Here is a 20,099-nt window from a genome sequence, read left to right as displayed (position 1 = left end):
AGTGAAGGAAAAGAAGAAATCATATCAAAAGTTCCTGGCAAATAGTCAGCTTTTGCTCTTAGAGAATACAGAGACAAATGTAAGAAAGCGAAACATTGTGTAAAACTAGCTAAACAAAAGTCATGGGAGGACTTTGGCAAGAACATATAAAATAAACATCAAGAAGGTGGCATCAAGAAGATATTCTGGAGGTTGTTGAAGAAGCTCAGAAATGGAGGAAAGAGTGCTGTAAAAGGAATTAGAGATGATAAAGGTGACATGAAAACAAGAGAACAAGATATCCTTAAAGTATGGAGTGATTACATTTTTGGAAATTATGGAGACAACTACCGTGTTTGAATAAAAACTTTAGTTTAATATTACTAAAATTTTACAATTCGACGTTTCGACCTTTATGTCAAGGTCATCTTCTGGAGCGTGCAAATATACACAAGAAACAAGCTATACTACAATCATACTGGTTCGTTAAAGACACTGACTAACCGCTACCACAATTGTTGGCCTGACCTCTGGTGGAAAAAAAAAAAAAAAAAAAAAAAAAATATATATATATATATATATACATCAACACTAGAGTCCTATTATTTGTGTTGTCTACTATATACATATGTTAACATCATTCCAGCCTGTTGGAGTGGAATGGTTTCTAATACTAGCAGATTGGCTAGAGTCCTGACTTATGTTGAATCTTTCATATTAGGTTGGCTGAATGCGTGCCATCCAGATCCTTGGAATTTTCATACCATCTTTATTGTTGATATTTGGGTGGTTTATCAGGATTTCGCAGGATTCTTTAAATTTTCTTTCGTACCATGTTTTTGTGCGGTGTAAAGAGCAGGTGCTTTTCCAGTTGATTTAGTGTAAGGTGTTAAGTGCATGGTCTGAGAGGCCTGCTTCACCATAATGGTTATATTTAATGTGTTCTTTCTTGCGTATAGGGATTGTCCGTCCTGTTTCACCAATGTACAGTAAGTTACAGGTGCAACGAATGCAATAGACTCCAGGATGTGCTAATAGGAGGAGAGGATCATTAGAGGAGCTGAATATGGTTTTAAGTTTGGTGGGTGGTTTAAAGGTGGCATTGAGGTTATAATGTTGTAGGATTCTGTTGATTTTTTCTGATAACCCTTTAATGTATGGGATGGCTATGGTTTTACTGTAATCTAGATTCGTTTTTGTTGTGGTTTTATAGAGTATTTTATTGACAGTATTTTTGTTATAGCCATTGTTTATGTATGTGTCACTAATGATTTTTAGTTCTTGTTTCAGGGCTTGCTGGTTAGAGCAAATAGTTGTGGTTCTGTTTTTAAGGGTGTTTATGACTCCATATTTTTGTGCTGGGTGGTGGTATGAATTCGCATGTATGTATTGGCCCGTGTGTATCGGTTTTCGGTAGACCGTGAAGGATAGACTGCCTGAAGGAAGAGGTGTAACTAGTGTGTCTAGGAACTGCAGCGAATTTTGGTTTTCAATTTTGATGGTAAATTGTATGCGTTCGTGTTGTTTGTTTAGGTGGCTGAGGAATGTGTTTAGCGTTTGTCGCCCGTGCGGCCAGATCACGAACACGTCGTCAACGTATCTGAGCCAGATTGCCGGTCGAAGCGTGGCGGAATCAAGAGCCCTTTGCTCAAAGGTTTCCATGTAGAAGTTCGCGATTGGGGGGGGATAATGGTGAGCCCATCGCTGTACCTTCCTTTTGTAGGTAGAATTTGTTTTGCCACACGAAGTAACCGGACTTTAGTACGTGGGCAAAGAGGGCCGTAATGTCGGGCGGAAATTTGTTCTGTAGTAGGAGAATTGTGTCATTGATGGGGACATTAGTGAAAAGGGCAGAAACATACATCAAAACTGACTAATAAGTCGTCTTTGTCGAGTGTTATGTTTTTGATTTTGTTTATAAAGTGTTGTATGTTTTTTATGTAGGAGGGGGAATGACCTACCAACTCCTTGAGTGTTGCCGCTAATTTCTTGGCTAGGTGGTAATTGGGACTGTCTATTCCTTCCACTATTGGTCGAAGGGGCACATTTTGTTTGTGTATTTTCGGAACCCCATATATTCTGGGGGGGCGGGCGTAGTGGGGTTTGAGTTTTTTAACTGTGTCTGGTGGCCAAGAAGTGACGGACTTTAGTAGTTTTTCTGTTTTGTCCTTTATCCTTTTTGTTGGGTTATAATTTACCATTTTGTATGTGTTGTTATCGGCTACTAGTTGGTTCATTTGCAGTATGTATGTTGACCTGTCAAGGACAACAGTGGTACTGCCTTTATCAGCTTTCGTTATTATTATGTTTTGTTTGGCTTTTAATGATTTAATTGCTGCTAATTCTGTTTTAGTCAGGTTGTTCTGTATGGTTTTCTTGGTATTTAGGACATTACTGGTTTCTAGTCGTATTTTGTCTGCTATGTTGTTAGATAGGGATCTGATGCCTCTTTCACTGTGGTAGATAAAATCCAGTTTGTTTACCTTTTTAGGCGCTATTGCGTAGTTCAGTCCTTTATTCAGCAGCGTGAGTTTGGCGTTGTTCAGGGTGTGGCTTGATATGTTAATCACATGGTTCTTGCTTGTCGGTGGTTGGTCGCTTCTTGTCTCCCTTGTTTGTTGTTCATTGTTGTTTCTCGGGGAGGAAGTCCTCTGATTGGCCGCCATATTTTGCCGTTGTTTCAACCTGTGGAATTTTTTCTTGAGTTTTTCTTTATTCTTTTCCAGGGTATGCTTGGCCGAATTGTCAGTAATTCTTTCAAGTGTTTGTAGAATGTCTGGATTAACATAGTTCGATAGTTCTGATTGTAATTTAGAAACCAGATTTTGTGTTGTAGCTAGGTTTCGGCGGGCTGTTTGGATCTGTTCTCTAAGCATTGCTTTTTCTGTGCGGTCATAGATATGGAGTGCCTTAGCGGACATAAATTTCTTTTTTATCCTGATGCAGATCGGAATGAGGTTATTGTCTCTGCATCTTTTTAAAAAGGCCAGTCGATTGATCAGGAGAGAAATACGAATCTTTAGCTTACCATAGCGATTGCAGTGCTTGTGGATATCATTTCCATGGATGAACTGAATCCTTTCTTTTAGGCTTGTATATATATGTATTAATATATGTATGTTAATATATTAATATATATTAATATATGTATATAGTAGACAACACAAATAATAGGATTCTAGCGTTGATGTATAATTTTTTTTTTTTTTTTCCACCAGAGGTCAGGCCAACAATTGTGGTAGCGGTTAGTCAGTGTCTTTAACGAACCAGTATGATTGTAGTATAGCTTGTTTCTTGTGTATATTTGTACGCTCCAGAAGATGACCTTGACATAAAGGTCGAAACGTCGAATTGTAAAATTTTAGTAATATAAAACTAAAGTTTTTATTCAAACATGGTAGTTGTCTCCATAATTTCCAAAAATGCATTTGGATCACCGTGCAAACCTAAAAGAAAGTATGGAGTAATTACTTCAAAAAATTGCTAAATGAAACAAGCAGTAATAGCACAGTGGTAAAAAAACACTCGACAGGCATACAGTCAGGAATACATATTCATACTTGAAGTAGAAAAAGCTATCAAAGGCTTGAAATGTGGAAAGGCAGCAGGAGTAGATGATATTTGACCAGAAATGCTGAACTATGGTAGTATAAAAGTCTTTCAATGGCTGCACTGCATAGTTCAGAAAGCCTGGACAGAGGGATGAATTCCCGATGATTGGAGTAGAGCTCTAATAGTGCCCATATATAAAAAGGGAAATAAAACTGAATATGAGAATTACAGAGGTATTTCCCTACTGAGTGTTCCTGGCAAGATCTATGTAAGTATACTTGAGAAACGGTTGAGAAGAATTGTGGAAGAAAAGCTTGGTGAAGAACCAGCTGGATTCAGGCCAAATAAAGGCTGTCAGGATCAGATCTTCACATTACCACAAATAGTCGAGAAAGCATGGGAATATAACAAAGATCTGTATTTAAGTTTTATCGATCTGGAAAAGGCATATAACAAGGTGCCAAGAGAGAAGCTATTCAATACGCTACAGTTATATGGTGTCAATGTGGCATTATATCAAGCAATACTTAGTCTGTTAGTCAGCAGTTAGAATTGATGGAAGTACAGGAAGGTGGTTTACTATTAAATCTGGTGTGAGACAAGGATGTACATTATCCCCTCTGTTATTCATTATTTATATGGATCACATTATGAAGGAAAGTGGTATTAAACATGATATCAAACTTGGAGATGTTAATGTCAGCTTTTTGCTTTATACAGACGATGTTATACTTCTAAATAAATCCTCTACAAGTCTGCAAGATACCTTGACTAAATTGAATAACTGTTGTAATAGATATAGTATGAAGGTCAGCATTAAAAAGACAAAGACAATGAAAATAGGTAGAATTGTTGAAAATGTCAACTGTGTTGTGAATGGAGAACCTGTGGAACAAGTAAAACATTTCAGCTACTTAGGCACGATTTTTGCTGAAGGTAGTAAATTAAATTTAGAAATAGACAACAGAATCAGCAAAGCTGGTATGGTGGGAAGTCAACTGAATAAATTCATATGGAATAAGAGAGAAATTAGTCGGAACACTAAATTAGCTGTATACAAGACTGTGTTCAAACCAGTTTTAACTTATGGATCTGAGAGCTGGGTCAGAAGTAAAACACTTGAACAAAGACTAGAGACTGCAGATATGAGAGTCCTGAGAAAGATTATAGGCTTGAACAGATGGCATCAATGGCAATATCATATTAAACACGAGGATATTAGGAAAGAACTTGACATTGTCGGCATCCAGGAGTGCATTTGCAGAGCTAATCTCAGGTGGTATGGTCACTTAAACAGAATGGGCGAAGAAAGATTAGCAAAACATGTGTTCTCTGCCAGGTTGGCAGGAAAACGACCCAGAGAAAGACCAAGATATAGGCGGATTGATACGGTACAATGTGCGTTAGACGATAGAAATATATGATCTGATAATATTGGATCTTGACAAGTACAGACTGATTTGGAGGAAAATTGTAGATAGGAAGTTAGTGATGATGTAAATTTTTCATGTAGTACTATCATATCCTGTACATCCCTTAAGGGTACATGGCAGGAATTTGATGATGATGTTATGGACCACAAGATGATGGCACTTGTTAGTCTCTTGACTGAGTGCCACTTAAAATTAGTGATAGTCTTGGATCAGCTATCTCTGATTGGCTACCTGTGAAGATTGAAATGCCCACTCAGTTTCCAAAAGTTAGATAGGGCTAAAATGATTTTGCCTATTCCCTATAAGAGAATAAAAGCCATTATCTGTTTTTAATTCTCATATTCTGTTTTATCTCTTTTTATAGATGGATACTATTACATGAGAGCTTTACTTCAGTCATCTAGATTTGGCCATTTAGTCATGTAGATCAGATCTTCTGAGTTATGCCATGAAGCTATTGTAAAAGCTATTATACTTCCATAATTAAGCATTTCTGGTTGAATATCATCTACTTCATCTTCCTTTCCTAATATTTCTGTTCTGTTCTTGGTGATTGCCTTCACCAGATATCTCTGGCTGAATCAGTTAATGTTTTCTTTGGGCTCCAACAGAGTTGAAATTTTGATTTATTTTCAAACACTTATTTTTCTTGATTTCTTTTCTTTGCTTTTCAACATGATATCAGTTTTAGCCTGCTCAAAAATGAATAGTGATCACTTCGTATTTCAGATCTCCTGTATGCTTCTTTCTTGTGTCCTGAACCAACATGAAGATATTGACCATGAACAGTAGCATAGTACATCAACCTTTTCTTAATTCTGTGTCTTCTCTCCAGGTGAACATCTGATATCTGATATTATAGCATGCAATTAGTAATGGCTGGTCCATGTCCTGAACAGAAATTCAGCAAAGCTAAGCTAATAATACTATTATTATTAGCTTTGTTCTTTTCTCCAGATATTCTCAAAATGGAAACATTTTGAGAAAATCTGGAGAAATCAGATTAACCTAGTTTAACCTAAACGGCAAAGCTAGAAATGATTTTCTAGCTTTGCTGTTTAGGTTTCAACAAGAATCTGGTCTTTCTTTATACCAGCTGCCTTCTCTGAATGACTCAAAAAGTTCCTCCACTTTTTCCTTAGAAGAATCTTTTTGGGACCCCCCCCCCACCACCACACACACACACAAAAAAAAGACTCATTGTGTAATTCTCTGTTTTGATATTTGCTCTCATCACTTTACTTGATATTGCCTACCATTCAAGAGGATGATCATCATGTTTAGTGTCGAATACTATAACTACTTTTCCATTGCCTGAATATAACATCTTGTAATTGTTATTTAGAAGAATCTCACCTGTTTTTCTCTTCTTTGTTTTTGGTAACATCAGTTATGCTGATGTGTTACTCTCATTCTTTTGCAAGTTCCACTTCTGTTCCATCGATACTTCTTATTTTGATGGCACCTTTCTTGAATTCTTCTGATGTTGTGTTGGAGTTTGTTCCAGTAAACTGACTTTTCACTGCTCTCCCGATGAAAGTTGGTACCTTCTTTTGCTAGTTAAATCCCAAATTGTCAGTCCTTTCTCATTCATTCAGTATCTGGTATCTATTAACTGTGAGGTGAGGATTGGACATAGGGTCAGAAAACATGCAGAAGTCTCCTCACAGTTATCTAGCTGTGATCCTTCAGTGCTCATTAAAGTAATGAGCAACTTCATTTCATCATTAGCATTATTTTTTTTTGTTAACAATGTAACACATTATGTTATGACCAGTTTTCAATAATCTTTCTTCTAAATTGTGTTATTTGTTAATTGATTGGCTCTTATATTTCAGTTTTCTAAATCACTCCAAATCAAAATCATCCGTTGTATATCTTGGTTTTCCTGTGAGTCTTTTTCTGCCATGTTCCTTGAAATACTTGTTTAACAAATATTTCATTTCTCTTTGAGTATACATATTATTTTAGATTAGCTCTAATGTAAGATAGTATTAATATTCATTTAATGTATAAGTGTACACAGTTCAATATTAGTAATGCCTAGTGTTTTTATATATTCTTCATTCATAAAATTTTTCTGCATTTGGTACTATGTGTTCACTCTCATAATTTTCCTCAAACTCATATCTGTTATCTTCCATCTCAAATTACTTATTTCTGTCTAAAGTTCAGATTCATATGCTAAAATTGGTTTGAACACTGGCTTGAAAACTACTGGCTTGGCCTTCTGGCTGTCTTCTCTCTTATGATTTTATTTAAATTTATTAATGGTGGATTGATGGGATTGCATGCACCAAGCAAAAGAAAGACTAAAAATATACTCCCCCCACCTGCACACACACACACACACACACACACATTACAACCTCATCTAGACTGTTGTGTGCAAATCTGGTTTCCTGGTTTCTGAGGTGATGCAGATATACTGGAGAATGTTAAAAATGATATTGGAACTGTGGACTGTATACACTAGCAAACAAGAGAAAGATGTGATAAAATCATGCACTTTGGCATTATGGGATTATGCTAGAAGAAACTGATCAGGCTATCTTAAAGTGTTTTACTTCAACTTCCTATGTACTAAAAGTAGATAAGAAGTTAAAGTTCAAAGACCATATAGTGAAGATTGCAAATAAAACTCAGAGAATAATTGCAATGCTAAAATGAACCTTGACATGTAAAGATAAGGAAATCACTTTGCCTCTTTATAAGTTGATAAGATCTCACTTAGACTACTGTGCGCAGATCTGGTCTTCTGATTTTTGTAGTGATTCTGATACAACAGAGAGTATTAAAAATGATATCAGGAATATGAAAACAGATTGAGAATTTGTGGACTGCAGACAATTATCAAATTCTCATTTACAAATAGCATACCAGTAGATGGAATTTTTCATTTTATGGAGGATAGGGAGAAGACAAGATGACATCCATGGAAATTGAGAATGAGTACTATCAAGGAAGGAGTAAGAGCTAGAGCAGTGTGTGTGACTGGAATGGCGAGCCTTTGGAGGCTGTGGGTGCAGATAGCATGAATGAATTCAAGGAAAGTTATGACATGGGGTGAGTGATATGTGACCTCAATTTATGAGCCTCTTTCTCCTTAGAGGTCTCTCATAACAATAACGAAAAAAATACATAACACAGCCTTAACTTTAAAATGCAAATATTATTCAAGAAAAAATGAAACTTAGAATTCAAAGTTTTGGTTCATGTTTTCTCAGTGTCACATGCTGAAGAAAACATTGATTCAACTCTTAAAGAGATGTGGTACAGTTCCATGGTGGGTGCTTCTTACACCCACCATGGAAACTAGGAGACCAGACTTGCACACAATAGTCCAAGTCAGGTCTTATCAACACCTTGTAAAGAGGCAAAATGACATCCTTATCTTTGCATGTGAATGTTTGTTTCAGCATTGCAATTATCTTTTGAGTTGTATGTGCAATCTTTGCTACATGGCCCTGAACTTCAACTTCCTATCTACTAACACTCTAGGACCCATTGCCTCATCAGTTTCTTCAAGCATAATTCCACCAATATAATAAGACATTTGATATCTAATCACGCCGAAAGTGCATGACTTTACGTTTATCAACATTGAACTGACATCCATTTTCCCATTCCCACAATTCACACCTATTCAAATCATTCTGCAAGTACTGCATATCAGCAGCATTCTTGATTACCCTACCTATCTTTGCATCACCAGCAAATAGCTGTATGTCGCTTGTCAAATCCTTCTCAATATCATTAATGTATACATCAAATAACAGTGGACCAATCACTGATCCTTGTGGTACACCTCTAGTTACCTTAAATCTTGCAGACTCACATCCCCCGTATACCACTTGATATCTGTCAGTCAACTATCTCCTCTTATCCATGTCTAATATTCTATAATCCAAACCCATATTCTCCAATTTATGCAACAATTTGCATGCTGTATTCTGTCAAAAGCCTTAACAAAATCCAAAAGTATCATAGTGTATCCATTTCCCTTGTCTAGTTCTTATAGAATGTGAACAAGTTGCTAAAACATGACCTTCCCTAGTAAACCCATATTGCTCATTACAAAGTAGATTCACTGTCGACCCATTTCTGAATGCAAGCCCAAATTTTCCAAAATCTTCACCACCACTCTTGAGATACTAATTGGTCCATAATTGGATATGTATGTATGGTAAAAATGTATGTAATGAATGTAAAGATTGTATGGTAATTCCATTGCACCACTGCTGTGCAATGGAATTACCATACATTCTTTCCATTCCTGCAGAATCTTCCCTGTTCTGAGACTCATTAAATAGCCTGGTCAAAGGAATAGCCAGTTCAGCTGAACACTCTTTTAGCACATGTGTTGATATTCCATCAGTCCCTATTGCTGAATTCTTTTTCAGTTTGTGCAACATCTCTAATACCTCATCATCATACACCTGAATTTCTTCATCCGTTGAAGAGGTAGCAGTGAGCTCAATGTCGTATACACCAGGTTGATAGCTTTTAACAAAATGGATGAACAACCTCTTCTGCAGCTGTAACCCTTATGCCATCTGCATTTAGAAGAGTTATTCTTTCATATTCTTTCTTTCTTTTACTTGCATCTTATCGATAGAATTTATGTGGGTTGTCTTTAGCTTGCACAGCCAGTTTCTTTTCATAGTCAGACTTTGCTTTGTGGACAACAGTTGTGACTATTCCAGTCTGTATATAATTTTCATAATGTACATCATCCTTATTGCATATCATCCTTTTTTCTTACGAATTTCTTGTTTGATAAGATTACAAATCCATTTGACTCCTACCCTATTTATTTTTCAAACTCTCGGGACACACTCTGAAATTTTAGAGTGTGTCCCGATTCACAATCTGAAGTATTGTTTAAATGCTTCCCATGCATTGTCGATATTCTTCCCATCCATCAACTGATCCTATTTCACTGAACTCAGTATACTCCTCAGTTGATCATAATTTCCTGCTTTGTAGTTCAGCATGTAACCTTTTCTGAATGGAACATTCGTGAACTTAGTCACTTCTCAAGTGAGTACCATATGATCACTGTCACCAACCGTAGGCAGAATATATTTGATTATAGTGCCCTCTGACACTATAATCAAATCTCACACTCTTTGACCTTGAATTTCTTCTGTCACATGCTGTTTGAGGAAGTTGTCTCCCTCAACAGCTCAATAAATGCATTTTCATACTTCTCATGAGATTTTACTGCTACCCAGTCAATATTTGGATAATTAAACTCTCCCATTATGATTACACTTTTTGCACTCATCTTATCTATTTGGTGATACATTTCTTCATCACTAGCAACTGATCCACCAGGTCTGTAACAACAGCCCACTATGTAACTGATCTTGTTAGATTCCACTTCACACCAGATGGCTTCAAACTCATTGCCACATGAAATACTGTTAGTAATTGTACTACAATCATAGGTCTCAACTCTCACTGGATTCAAGTCATCTGATATCATTAGCAGCACATCCTATCCTCTTTATCCTTCCTAAAAATAGTGTACCCTTTACACCTGATACCAGTTAGTATGTCTGATTCTGATAGCCAGGTCTCACTAATGCCTATAATCTGAGGTCCCAACATATTGACTAAGGCAACAAACTCTACCCCTTTGTTTCTGATACTCCTAGCATTTGTGTATAGAGATAATAATCTACCTGCATGTTCTTTTGTATACCCTTGTCTGCAGCCTGCATGACACAGTTGGACAACTTGCAGATCTCTATTCTTCTCTAGTGCCTTATACATGTAAACATCTTTGCACATGTTTCATGGGTCTGAACTGGATGAACACCAAGTCAAAATCGTTCTCTCCTCATCAACATTTCCATGACAAAACCCATTCCCGTCATTAACAATTATATAACGTTGTTGCTCTTACACTTACATTCTCACCATTCCTCCCTTTATAATTTAGTTTCCCTGACTCTTTGTTAGGTCTCATACCAGTTATTAGTTTTTCTAGACTCCTGATACCAACTACATTCAGGTATAGACTGTCCCTCTTATGCAAATCCAGTCTTCCCTCAAACTCTCTCTCAAGGCAAACCACTGAATTAACTGTATACAAGACAGTATTCAAACTAATTTTAACTTATGGTTCTATGGATTAAATTAGAAATAAAACATTTCATCAAAGACCAGAGAGCACAGATACGAGAATTCTGAGAAAAATTGAGCAGTAAACAGTTGACATCAGAGGCAAAATCATATTAAAAATGAAGATATTAGGAAGGAATTCAACAGTGTTAACTTTCAAAAATGTGTGAACAGAGCAAATCTAAGGTGGTTTGCTAATTTAAACAGAATTCCACCTGCTCACATTCCTCTCAACATAGACTACAATAATGCTATATTCCCTGTATCTGGTGTACTTCAGAAAAAATAGCTAGAACTTTATAAAGAAATACAGTATAATCTCTGCACTGCATTCAAACCTCATTTGATGTTGGCTTCCCTTCTCTGCTCTCCTAAGGATTTGCTTCCTTTCCTCTATTCCAGGTATTTACAAGGTTCCTTGTTCTTGCAACTTATCATATTATGTTCAGACTGGGAGATCTGCTAATATCTGCCTAAAAGAACACAGAAAATACATCTGCTGCCCCAACTATGGTCAGTCAGGTCTAGCAGACCATGCCTTGGATACCTTGCACAGAATCAGATGAAAGAAAACCACCATGTTCCATCACATCAAATACAAACTTGACTCTTCTAGAATCAGTTGTAGACTTTAAAAAAACAAACCTAATATTAATAAATATGGTTGTATTAAACTTCCCAAAATTTTGGAAACTTTAATTCTTAGGCCTCCTACCCAACATCTAAGGCTAGCCAACCGCACCCATAGAGGGTAATCCTCATAGGACTTCAGTCTTAATTTATTCTAATCTCATTTCTTCCACTTATTGTTTCTTGTGTGTTTTTCTATGTGTTATTGCAATTTTAACATTGTATTCCTGAAGATGTCTCTGTGACTGAGATGAAATATTGAACTGATTAAGCCAGTTATTTAATTATCTCTCTTTGTGCTCTAAATTAATCCATTAAAGTGTAACATGAATTCATCAGACTTAGTCCCTTTCCTTGCTACTTTTGGCTGTCTCCAAAACTGAAGAATGCTTTTGAAGGACACAGATTTTATGGCATTTCTGATGCATCCAACATCATGTGGTAACAGTAATGAAAAGCATTCCAGAAAGTGACTCAGAAATATTTTGAACATTGGCAGTATTGTCTAAGTGCATTGCAAGAGGTGTTAATATCAGCTAGTCTACAGGTAAGCAAGTATAGTTTTTACATTTTGCAAATGTGTAATACCTTGTATGTCTATAGTTCCTGAAGAAAGAACTCTCAACAGATTAAATCATTACATTACTAATTGTTTCATGTCTTGGTTCTCATTTAATTTAAAAGACCATTTAGGAATAGCTTTATTCCCATATAGTAGGATATAAACCGTTAATCACTGATTTGAGGATTCTCTCATATATACAGTTTTCATTTTCATTTCAAATTTTTGTTCATTACAAATAGTTTTTTTTTTTTTTTGATGGATAGTGAGATAAATATATACTGTTATTTATATATATGATATTTATTGATTCAGGGAGATGCATCTCAACCACATTTCATTGATATTGTTGAGGAAAGAGTTTTTTATTTTGCTATGAATAAAGCCTTTAGCTTTTTTTTTTTAATATATATATATATATTGACTTTGCTATTTTCTTGTGTGTAGTGCCAAGCATAACTTTTTTTTTTTAACAGGAAGTTTTGACTCGACATAAAATCCTAGCAGCAGAATTTCTTGAAAGCAACTATGATAAAGTATTTAGCCATTATCAACATCTTTTAAATTCGGAGAATTATGTTACCAAAAGGCAGTCTTTAAAGGTTCGTTTATTATATGATTAGTAATGAAAAGTTTGTATTACTGCTTTTATTTAATTTTCTTTTAATTATTCAGTAGCATTTAAATGATTCACAATGTAGTATGTATGATATTTTTTATATATCAATGCCAAAAAAACCTGTAGGTCAAAAAAATTTTGCTGCTACAGGTTTTTCAGAATAGTGCTGTTGTGACTAAGAAGAAAGAAGTAACATTCTAATGTTGTTTTTGTGATCAGCTGAAGATCTTAATCTTCACAGGTAAATAGTGTGCATATGCATACTCTATTTCTCAGAGTATAGATGCTTGCTCCTTATTCAGTTCTGGGCTTTTCTGTTTATATCTCCATTGGACAGTGGTTTTCTGAGCTTGCCTTTTATATTTTTTATATTTCTGTTACTCTTCTCAGAAGGGACTAATATTTGACTTATGGACAGCCATGCTCAATTTATAGTCTTTCATTCCTAGTGCCTATAATCTCTAATGACACAGCTACGATTTTAATATAACTACTTTTGGAAGTTTTTTTTCCCACTTGGTTAGACTATAATAAATTTAGTTTAATCCTTTATCCAAGTGTAAGCAAACAAAGTTTGTGCCTGAACTAAATTCAGGACTGAGGCAACTCTTGGTAAAGGTGGACCAAGCTCTCATCACTTGTCTTAGTATCTCCCATAATACAAAGCACATCTCGTTGCGGACATGCATAATGCTATGCATTAAGGTAATGGCCACTACCCTGACTGGTTTCGACCTTTATTGAGGTTTTGGCAACTCATATAGGTAAATACGATTTGTCCATTACTTCCACTTTGGTATCACCACCTCTGGGTCTGGCTCCCACTGATGAGACCTCAATAAAGGTCGAAACTGGTCTGGGTAGTGGCCCTTCCCTTAATGCATAACAGTATACAAGTCCGCAAGGATATGTGCTTTGTATTACGGGAGATACTAAGACAAGTGATGAGAGCTTGGTCCACCTTTACCATGAGTTGCCTCAGTCCTGAAGATACTTCAGGCACAAACTTTGTTTGCTTACACTTGGATAAATGATTAAACTAAATCTATTATAATGTTACTTTATTTTCAACAAATAAATGACTTTAATGATGAACAGTATGTGCTGAGTTAGGCATGGTGTTTTGTGCATTAACATTGCGAAAATATAATGGATACAATGGATCAGATCATAAATGCATATTGGGAAGTCTTCTTGGTAAAATAGTAAGTTTGGATTGGATTGTTTGAAGTTAAGAATTTCATTAACAGATTCAATGAAAATTGGGGGTAGGGGGGTTTAACACTTTAATGAAATTAGCTGACTTAGATTTAGGTGTCGAAATGTTTTATCCCATATACATAATGGGATTTAAATGCAGTAAACGTATATATTTCGTTCATTTGTATCAGCTTAGCATGTTTGATATGTAAAATCAACACAAACAAGCCAGCAAGATTACTGATTTTCTAAACATTCTTATGTGACAAAAAGAGTGACTCCAATCAAGTTATTAACTTGAAATATTTTCAGATTTTTTTTTATGTAACTGTCTGAACATGATAATAACTCATATAATCTGTGTTTCAAAACAGTGCACAGAAGTATAGATAAGGGGAGAAACTGATAAAGAATGTTAAAAAAAAACTTACGGGTGTTCGTGTTCTGCCTGGATACAGTTATGTTTGATTAAACTTGATTGCTTTGATATTTCTCTACAGTCCAGCATTGATTTTGCAGCGGGTAGATTCATAGATAATCAAACTATACTTATGCATTTCTTAGAATGTTTATTTTGAAGTTATATTGTCATTTTATAAATATCAGTCTTGCTCACACAACAGGCTTTCAGTACCCATAGGTAATGATTAAGAAAGAATGAATTCAGAGAATTAAGACTTTCCTCCAAAAACATTGTAGAATGTTTACTCTCTTCTTGCAATTTCATCCATAACCTTATCCATGTCTCTTTTCTATAGATCATTCTCCCAATTGATCTCAGTCTTGTACCTTAATGGCACCTACTCTTGTACCTACAGTGATTACAAGTGATAAACAGGAATGTCTTTGCCTCTTTTCTGTGTTGTGATTACTGTTTGCACTTTACCGATCCAAATACGTACTTTGACTAGATAACTGGAATGAGAGCCATCATTCCTCAATCCACTGCAAACTCCCAACCTCTGTTCTCTATTCAAGCTCTGGTTCTCTAAAGAAATAAATCCTTTGCAGTCCATGATAGAAATTCAGAATATATTCAGTGGCTCATTAAAAAAAAAAAACTCTTACCTCTCACTCACTCACTCACTAATGCTCAAAACATAAGAAAATCATCAAATCCAATGTAGGCTTTGTTAGGGGGAAATGCAATAAGCTTGCCTCATGTTCAACAGGCATGGGCATAACTTCTGATGGTGCAATGGTAACATCACCTAAAGATAGGGCAGACCTTAAGCCTCTTGACATCAGCCTTTTCCTCCAACCCTTATAAAGGTGACCAAGGCAAATTACCTCCTACCAGTACCATGATCTGCTCACAGCATGCTTCCTCTGATCTTTTGGCAGAAGGACATCAGAAGAATCCTCATTAATCTTGATATTGATAAATCTCTTAGTCCACATAGTACTATTCTAGTAGTGCTCAAAACTTGTGCTCTAGAATGAAAACCCATTCCTATATAAGCTGTCATGCTCATCTATAGTCTATCAAATAGCATGGAAGCATGCCTTTATTCAGCCAGTTCCTAGAAAAAGAAGATAAAATTCAGTCACCATCAAACTATTCCAGTTACCCTCATTTCATTACTCTTGAACATGATGGAGAAGGTAATTTCTTTACTACCTATGGATCCATCAATTAGTGATCACTAGTATGGATTCTGCCATTCTTGTTTTTCAGCAGATCTCCTTGCTACCTTATCCATATTTGGATACAAGCCATGGAAAGATTTTGAGAAACTGATATGGTCACTTGATATTTCCAAGGCATCTGATCATGTCTGACATCCAGGCCTTCTCAAAAAGCTACTATCTGATGGTTTCCCTCCTGCCTATTTTGATTGGATTGTCAGTTTCTCTAGTTGTTCATTGCATGTCATGGTGAATGGGTGGCTTCTTCTCGTCGGATTTCTTCATTGGTGCTGGAGTACCCATATTTTTAGAGAAATTTTTTAGTATTGAAATGATTCAAGCTTCAAATCTTCCATAACCAGTATGTTAAACACCGATATTCTCACTGTCTTAAGTGGGGTAAAGCAGTAACTTTCATTGCTATCAAAACACATACCTGTCTTATTACCCAGAAGAAAAAATTTGACCTCACTCCCTCTTATTTTTTGATAACATTTGCTTTTCTTCCAATCATATTTTCCCTCATTGATTGAATATCAGAGTGATCCCTAGAATTCACAAAAACATCAAAAACATTGGATGCTGTTCTTAAGAACACTTGAAACGCTCTGGGAAGGAGTTAAAGATATAATACCAGATGCACTCGTGAACATCATGTTGAGAGAGATGAGGCCCATGGATCTGAGTGTTATCATGGGATTTGATCAAGAAGAGTAGGTAGTAAGCGATTGCATAGAGAAGTTTTGAATATATCAGACAGGAAAAGGACCAAGATTATGCTAAGAAATGTACCAAATGGCATGATTACAAGAGGATGTTTCGACTATTTCTTGAGCTTAAGTAACAGTTTATCCAAATCATATGTTTTTAAGGATAGGAATAGAACAGTGCTAATTGAAGAACAGGAAATCAGAAACAGATGTGAAGATTACTGTAAGAAACATGAGAGAGAGAGAGGGTGTGAAGAATATTTGGAAGAGATTCTTTCCTAGTAAGCTCTTAAGTTGATACCACCTCTGCTTAAGCATGAGATGGTTGAAAGCAGTTAAGGACCTGGATATTAATAAGGTCACAGATGGAAGGATAAGATAAAAATGATTAATAGGTAGATTGATTGTAAATTGAGTGCTTATCATTATCAATTTCCTGATGTGCCTCCTCAAGATGTGTAGAGGATATTATGACAGTACTACATGACTGACATTGTCTATAGTAATAATATAAATTCAGTGCCTGAATTTATATTATTACTATATTATGAAGTATCAATTATTGTTATAATTATTATAACAATAATTGATACTTCAGTCTATCACTTGTTAGTCCTTCAATACTTTCACATTTTATTTTTCTGTTTTCTTCAGATATCCCTTGATTATGGGGGACTTCCACTATGAAGACAGGTTGAAAAGAAGAAAAATCACATGGCTGGAAGGAAATGTAATTTATACACCTACTAAGAGATAATGTGATAGAGATGATTCAGGGTTGGAGGTTTATTTTCTACTTGGTTAAACTAATAAATTTAGTTTAATCCTTTACCCAAGTGTAGGCAAACAAAGTTTGTGCCTGAAGTAGTTCAGGACTGGGGCAACTCGCAGCAAAGGTGGACCAAGCTCTCATCACTCCTTGTCTCAGTATCTCCCATAATGCAGAGCACATCTCCTTGCAGACATGTATAAAGCTATGCATTAAGGGAAGGGCCACTACCCAGACTGGTTTCGACCTTTATTGAGATCTCGTCAGTGGGAGACAGACACAGAAGTGGTGATACTAAGGTAGAAGCAATGGAGAGGTCATATTTACTTTGCCTACACATGGGTAAAGGATTAAACTAAATTTATTATGATTCAGGATATGAGAGTGTTGGGATCAGATTGGGATCTAGTCATGGGATCAGATCTGTTCAAAACCGGTTGGCCACTACACTGCCTTTGATTGGAGATAGTGATCATGCAGTCATTACTTGGTATGTTGTGAAATGTCGAATTTTCACAAAGGGTATATGTTGGAACTACAACTAGGTAATTAGGACAAGTGTAGAAGGCAACTTGAAACAGTGCAGTGGAATGTTAGTTAGTGTGCATAGGAGATAATCAAGGGATATATGAAGTCAGCATCAGACTGTATACCAATCAGGTAGGAGTTGGATGAGTATTATCATTAGCAGGAGCTGCAAAAAAAAAAAAAGAAACTGTTGTGAAGGATGTACAAGGTGACCAGCATGATAAGGAAGACAGAATCAGATTATGAGAAGAAATTAGCTGAGCAGACCAAAGGAAATCACAGAGAGTCATTCTTCCTTTTGCTATGTGACAAGCAAAAGGAAGAATGACTGTGTAAGGAAAATGCAAGTGCTGATGGTAGTGAGGTGACAGAAGTAGACAAGATAGTTGAATTACATTGAGAATACTGCTATGAGAGACGTGACAGGAATTGATGTGAGAATAGAGGTTGGTGAATTGGATGTACTTAGGATGTTGCAGAATCTCAATGTAAATACAGCAGTGAGATCAGATGAGATGGATATTAGCTCAAGTTTTATGAGAATGTGTAAAGGAACTGGCATTTCCTCTGACTAGGCTGTTTAACTTAAGTCCCAGCTCTGGTTAAGTTCCAAAGGAGTGGAAGAAGCACAAAAGAATTCCTTTGCTTCGAGCCTCCTTTATGCAGTGGCAAGTTATAGAGCAATCAATGTCTCAGGAGTTCTTTCTTTTAAGATTATACAGTTGTCAGCATTCGTAGTGAAGAATTTATGGAGACGTAACACACGTGTTAGAATAATTACTTTATTTATAATTATGAAAGTAGCATTTGATGTTTCACCTCTGTATTGAGGTCATCATCAGGAAAAAAACCTACATATGTTACAACAGGACACAAGCTATATGACACTACACAAAAGTAAGATGAATCCAAATGCTTGTTAATCATTTACCCTAGCCTGATTTCTGGTGTATGTGTGTGTGTGGGGGGGGGGGGAACACTCCAAACATGTCACAAAATTGACTGGAAAGGTGCTAAGTCCTTCTACCACACTAAAATCTGGTTTGAAAGAAAGTTCAAAGAAGCCTGTGAAATTCTGAAAGATCATCCAAATCTGAATGCAATGGGGAAGACTTTTTATACTATTTCTAAACTTGATTGGTCTTGTGTGGCTGGTCTTGAAGCAAGAGGTCATGGTAGTGGCACAGCGATTAAACTTGGAGTTGATAATAGCTCCTGGTTTTTCTGCTGAATACCAGTGGTGAGTCATGTCCTGGAGTAGTTTTAAAATTTGGGGAACCCATCTTCAACCCATATAGCATCCAGAACAACCCAACCCAAACAGGAAAAAAAATCCTAATATGAGAGGACTTTAGAAATTGTTTAATGTAGTTCTGCTATACTTTTTTTTTTTTTTATCATCTGTATATTAGTATGAAAAGGCTATTTTATTTCGTGAATTAATTTTTAATGTTTTTTTTTTTGTTGTTTTGTTTTTTTCCCACCAGAGATCAGGCTATGGTAAATGATTAACAAGCATTTAGATTCATCTTATTTTTATGTAGTGTAGTGTCCTGTACATATGCATGTTTTCCTGATGATGAACTCGGTACAGAGGTCTAAACGTTGAATGCTACTTTCTTAATTATAAGTAAAGTAATTATTTTAACACATGCATTGTGTCTCCATGAATTCTTCACTATGAATGTCTCTGGAGTGATGGTGGAAGTTTTGGAAAAGTTGATCGAAGACAAAATTCAGCCCTTTAACTTTTCAAGAGCTGGAGGATGAGTCCTTTGGAAATACTTCATGCAGCAGGATTGCTTTGTGAAGGGTTGGTCATGCTTTAGTCATTTACAGGTTTGCCTTTTTATTATTATTATTATTATAGTGACAGCCAAATTGAATAAAGGGAATAATTCCATAAATCAGAGGTGCAAGGTCTATAGCAAATAAATGCAATGTGTGGACTCAGAGTCAAGAGCAAAATAATCTGTTGATATTCTTCTTGAGCTAGAGATTGTAGTCCTTGGGATACATGATGAGGAATGTTGTTCCTTAGAATGAGGTAGATGATATAAAAGATGATTGGAAATAACAGATTTTGTGAGTCTGCAGTTCAGTTATAAAAGAATGTTTGGAAGCTACTACTTGGGTTCCTGTAGGTTTAGCAGAAATGGGGGACATATTGGATGCTAGTTCTGCTCAACAGTGACCATGGAATAGCTACATAATGATAATCTGCCTTATTTTGCAAAGACATTTGACAGAATACCAGATGGTACTCTGTTACACAAGTTGGAATGGATACGAAACTAGTAATATGAACATGAGGGTGGCTGATAACAGATGCCAAAAAGTAGTATATGGAAAAGCA

The 20,099-nt window shown here is 36.0% G+C and overlaps 1 protein-coding gene across 2 annotated transcripts in view; it reads left to right on the top strand.

The window, feature by feature from the left end:
• Positions 1-20,099, top strand: part of LOC150100477 (protein Mo25-like) — a 182,163-nt gene that overhangs the window by 121,835 nt on the left and 40,229 nt on the right. For both annotated transcript variants that reach the window (XM_090402309.1, XM_090402310.1), the window contains one exon: positions 12,765-12,890. In XM_090402309.1, the coding sequence (XP_090258435.1) occupies positions 12,765-12,890 (126 nt within the window). The remainder of the gene's footprint in view (positions 1-12,764; positions 12,891-20,099) is intronic.

This window comes from Typopeltis vanoorti, chromosome 13 (genome assembly GCF_054136105.1).
Source record: "Typopeltis vanoorti isolate ZY-2024b chromosome 13, IOZ_Tvanoo_1.0, whole genome shotgun sequence".
NCBI lineage: Eukaryota > Metazoa > Arthropoda > Arachnida > Uropygi > Thelyphonidae > Typopeltis > Typopeltis vanoorti.
The sequence above is the reverse complement of the archived record's forward strand: the minus strand, read 5'-3'. Positions and strand labels throughout refer to the sequence as shown.